Here is a 5,071-nt window from a genome sequence, read left to right as displayed (position 1 = left end):
AGGGGGGTTAGGTTTGGTTGTTATCAACACTTCAGTCATCAACAATTGCATCATCAGAGAAATGGACATTGAAACAGTGTAGGTCTGACTTGGTAGGATATGTACAGCAAGTAGTGGACATAGAGAGAGAGAGAGAGAGAGATCAGAAAGCATAAGAAAAAGTATCTACATTTGATTATTTACATTTGATTATTAACAATCCGGGGAGGGTGTTAGTTTAGGGTTGAAGTTGCCTGGAGGTGAACTTTTAGTGCGGTTTTGAAGGAGGATACAGATGCCCTTTCTTTTACACCTGTTGGGAGCGCATTCCATATTGATGTAGCATAGAAGGAGAATGAGTTAATACCTTTGTTAGATCGGAATCTGGGTTTAACGTGGTTAGTGGAGCTCCCCCTGGTTTTGTGGTTATGGCGGTCATTTACGTTAAAGGCCTACTGAAAGCCACTACTACCGACCACGCAGTCTGATAGTTTATATATCAATGATGAAATCTTAACATTGCAACACATGCCAATACGGCCGGGTTAACTTATAAAGTGCAATTTTAAAATTCCTGCCACACTTCCGGTTGAAAAACTCCTTTGGATATGATTTATGCACGTGACGTCACAAAATCCACGGAAGTGGTTGTACCCCGTCGACCCGATACAAAAACCTCTTGTTTTCTTCGACAAAATTCCACAGTATTCTGGACATCTGTGTTGGTGAATCTTTTGCAATTTGTTTAATGAACAATGGAGGCTGCAAAGAAGAACGTTGGAGGTGGGATCGATCGGTGTATTAGCGGCTAAGTACAATACTTACAGCAACACAACAAGGACTATTTACTACGCCTAGCCGATGCTTGCCGCCAAACCCACGGATGAAGTCCTTCGTCGCGCCGTCGATCGCTGGAACGCAGGTGAGCACGGCTGTTGATGGGAAGATGAGGGCTGGCTGGCGTAGGTGGAGCACTAATGTTTTTAGCATAGTTCTGTGAGGTCCGGTTGCTAAGTTGATAAATTAGCCTTAGCGTCGTTAGCAACAGCATTGTTAAGCCTTACCAGGCTGAGAATTTTTAACCGTGGAGTTACATGTACATGGTTTAATAGTATTGTTGATCTTATGTCTATCCTTCCAGTCAGGGGTTTATTTATTTTGTTTCTATCTTCATTTGAGAACGATGCTATCACGTTAGCTCAGTTGCTAAGTGTGTCACCGATGTATTGTCGTGGAGATAAAAGTCACTTTAAATGTCCATTTCGCGTGCTCGACTCTCATTTTCAAGAGGATATAGTATCCGAGGTGGTTTAAAATACAAATCCGTGATCCACAATAGAAAAAGGAGAGAGTGTGGAATCCAATGAGCCAGCTTGTACCTAAGTTACGGTCAGAGCGGAAAAAAGATACGTCCATCACTGCCTCTCTAGTCCTTCACTGTAACGTTCCTCATCTACGAATCTTTCATCCTCGCTCAAATTAGTGGGGTAATCGTCGCTTTGTCGCTCCGAATCTCTCGCTCCATTGTAAACAACGGGGAATTGTGAGGAATACTAGCTCCTGTGACGTCACGCTACTTCCGGTACAGGCAAGGCTTTTTTTAATCAGCGAGCAAAAGTTGCGAACTTTATCGTCGATTTTCTCTACTAAATCCTTTCAGCAAAAATATGGCAATATCGCGAAATGATCAAGTATGACACATAGAATGGATCTGCTATTCCCGTTTTAAAAAAAAAATCATTTCAGTAGGCCTTTAAGGAAGTAGTTTGACATGTACTTCGGTATCAGGGAGGTGTAGCGGATTTTATAGACTAGGCTCAGTGCAAGTTGTTTTACTCTGTCCTCCACCCTGAGCCAGCCCACTTTGGAGAAGTGGGTAGGAGTGAGGTCTAGAAGTAATCTGACCAGCTTGTTCTGGGATAGATTTGAGGGTTTTGGAGGTGCTGGGGTACCAGGCGGTGCATGCGTAATCGAAAAAGGGTTGAACGAGAGTTCCCGCTAGAATCCTCATGGTGCTTTTGTTGACCAGAGAGGAGATTCTATAGAGAAATCTCGTTCGTTGGTTGACCTTTTTGATGACCTTGGTTGCCATTTTATCACAGGAAAGATTAGCCTCTAGTCCTGCAGAATGACTTACCTGAGGACCATTCTGGAGCAGGCGAGGCCACAGTCCCAGTGGTAAAGCTGGCGGACAACAGGTACATCCAGCAAGACGGCATCATCTTGGGAGAGCACAGTTGAAATAAAACTGGTGCAAGTGTGGCTGGTTTGAGACTTTATTAGTCTGGCGAAGCACGTACTGTACATTCAGTTGTTGACATCAGCTGGTGTCACTCACCTGTCATTCTGCCGTCTTCTCTCTCCTGCTGCCTCCTAGCGAAGTTGGCGGAACATGTCAACTTTAAACTGCGGCATATGCATCAACTAAGTAGGGTTTAAACTGCGGCATATACATCAACTAAGTAGGGTTTAAACTGCGGCATATACATCAACTAAGTAGGGTTTCCTCGTCGAGAGAGAACCGTACGAACGTCACGTTACCTGCCTGGCCAGCCTTATTAAAAATGATGTTTGGCAGGTTCACTGCTTATATTGGTAACATTTAGACCCACTCGACGGTTTGACATTTTACATTTCGACGAGGACGCAACGAAGTGACAACAATAACACTTGGCTTACTTTACAGCCGCTTCCGGTTCGCCATTGTTTTTCTTCCTCGGTTAGTTTATTGTGGTGTCGCAGACAACGGGCGTGTTTGCATCGCCATCTAGCGGATGTAAGCGTACACTGTCTCATGCTTCTGACGCTGAATGTTAGCCTTGAAGGATTCGATGATGGAGAGGTTTTATTTTTATGGTCACAATTTAAAATAAATATTTTTTTTTACATTTCACCTGTATAAACCATTTGCATGGTTACCTTAAAATGTTATGATGGTTATTATATTTAAAAAAAAAACTAAATATTATTCTGTGTGTTTTGTAGTTACCATAAAATATATACATATATATTCTAAATAAATATTTTGATTACCATGAAATATTTGTATTATATTTTTTTAAATGTGTAAAATAATTTTTGTAGTTTAGTCAGCAAAATGTGATGTTTTAGAAATATTAGATTGTATTTTTATAAATATATTTCACATTGAAAAACTGATATGTAATATAATGAAATATTAAAAAAATCATACATATACATACATACATAATATATATACACACATATATATATATATACATATATATATATATATATATATATATATATATATATATATATATATATGTATATATATATATATATATGTATGTATATATATGAAACTACATAATCCATGTATGCATGTATATATCTATATATATACATACATATATATATATATTTTGGGGTCGCAGGGAGTGCTGGAGCCTATCTCAGCTGCACATGGGCGGAAGGTGGGGTACACCCTGGACAAGTTGCCACCTCATATATACATATTAAGTATATATATGTATACATAATGTATATATATTTATATATGTATACATATATATAGTATATATACATATTATGTATATATATATATATATATATGTAATGTATACATATATATAGTATATATACATATATATATATATATATATATATATATATATATATATATATATATATATATATGTATATGTGTGTGTAAAACTTAACATTTTAATACATTTAGTATATTTGTATGGTCATCGTAATTTTTTTTAATCATTTAACCCATATACAGTAATAACTTACTTAGGCCTTTAAATTCCCTAAGGAACATAGGCCATTGATGAAACTCCTCCATCCCCTTCGGTCTTGGGCACTCCGCTCCAGTTGTTGCCATGACAGCCCTTGCGCCTTCATCTCCTGCTCTGTGGTTCTTCTCCAAGTGGCTCTAGGCCTTCCTCTCTTCCTCTTGCCTTGCGGGTTCCATGTTAGAGCATGATGTATACAGTAATAACCATACCATATATTTTATACAGTTATATGGGTAAAATGTGAAAACCACTCCCCCACCACTACAGAATCTGAACATTTGCTCATTTATGTCCAATAAAACAGCTACTGCTTTCCTGGTAGTACTTTCTCCAAGACAAGGATCTGTGTCAGTGGTAACGTTATCTAGCAGTACATTTGTCAACACACTCAACGCTTGGAGGGGTTGAGGTCAGGGCTCCATTCAAGTTATTTCATGCTAAATTCACTTAACCATGCCTTTATGGACTTAACCAACTTGGAGTCAAGTAATTAGTACCTTTTTAAATTCGGAAACCGGTTAACTCCTAGTAGGAGGATATGACGTTGATAGGGCTGCAACTAACGATTAATTTGATTAATCTGTCGATTATTACTTCGATTAATCAATTAATAATCGGATGAAAGAGACAAACTACATCTCTATCCTTTCCAGTATTTTATTGAGAAAAAAAAAACAGCATACTGGCACCATACTTATTTTGATTATTGTTTCTCAGCTGTTTGTAAATGTTGCAGTTTATAAATAAAGGTTTATTTAAAAAAATAAAAAAATAAAATGTTTTTATTTTAAAAAGCCTCTGCGCATGCGCATAGATCCAACAAATCGATGACTAAATTAATCGGCAACTATTTTAATAATCGATTTTAATCGATTAGTTGTTGCAGCCCTAGACAGTGATAGAGAACAATATATCAGTACAAAATGAATTGTTTCCACAACTGGTGAACATACTTATATTCTAATAAATCATATCTCTCATTAATATTTTACTAGGACCAAAAGCAAGTGATGAGGACACAAAACATTTCCCAATTAAACATTATAATGGAGATATTTATTGTTTTTATGTAATAACAGCAATTATTGTACATTTTTTAATGAACAATAGGCGGAGTAAAAAAATGTCACAGTGGTTACAGTAAATTCAGTGTGTTTTGTTAAATGGTGTTTAATAGTCGAATGAAAGGGGGACAGCATGATGTTATGTCATTTTTGTGGGGGGAAGGCTGCTTTTTACAAGAAAAGAGAAATATTTTTTTTCCACTGAAAAATACGTTTTGTTGCCATATGTATGCATCAACCAACAGGATTTTAATGTTTCTA

General features: G+C 37.3%; 1 protein-coding gene across 2 annotated transcripts in view; it reads right to left on the bottom strand.

Moving 5' to 3' along the window:
• Positions 1-2,696, bottom strand: part of LOC133652636 (protein GUCD1-like) — a 15,324-nt gene extending 12,628 nt beyond the window's left edge. The window contains exons 1-3 of one of the 2 annotated variants that reach the window (XM_062051603.1): positions 2,659-2,696; positions 2,318-2,352; positions 2,117-2,201 (exon numbers count right to left, since the gene is read on the bottom strand). In XM_062051603.1, coding sequence (XP_061907587.1) covers positions 2,117-2,201; positions 2,318-2,324 — 92 coding nt within the window. In that variant the 5' untranslated portion in view covers positions 2,325-2,352; positions 2,659-2,696. Of the gene's footprint in view, positions 1-2,116; positions 2,202-2,317; positions 2,386-2,658 lie in introns of both variants that reach the window. The other variant, XM_062051602.1, reaches the window with a different exon arrangement.
• Positions 2,697-5,071: the final 2,375 nt, after the last annotated feature.

Source organism: Entelurus aequoreus, linkage group LG06, assembly GCF_033978785.1.
Source record: "Entelurus aequoreus isolate RoL-2023_Sb linkage group LG06, RoL_Eaeq_v1.1, whole genome shotgun sequence".
NCBI lineage: Eukaryota > Metazoa > Chordata > Actinopteri > Syngnathiformes > Syngnathidae > Entelurus > Entelurus aequoreus.
The sequence above is the reverse complement of the archived record's forward strand: the minus strand, read 5'-3'. Positions and strand labels throughout refer to the sequence as shown.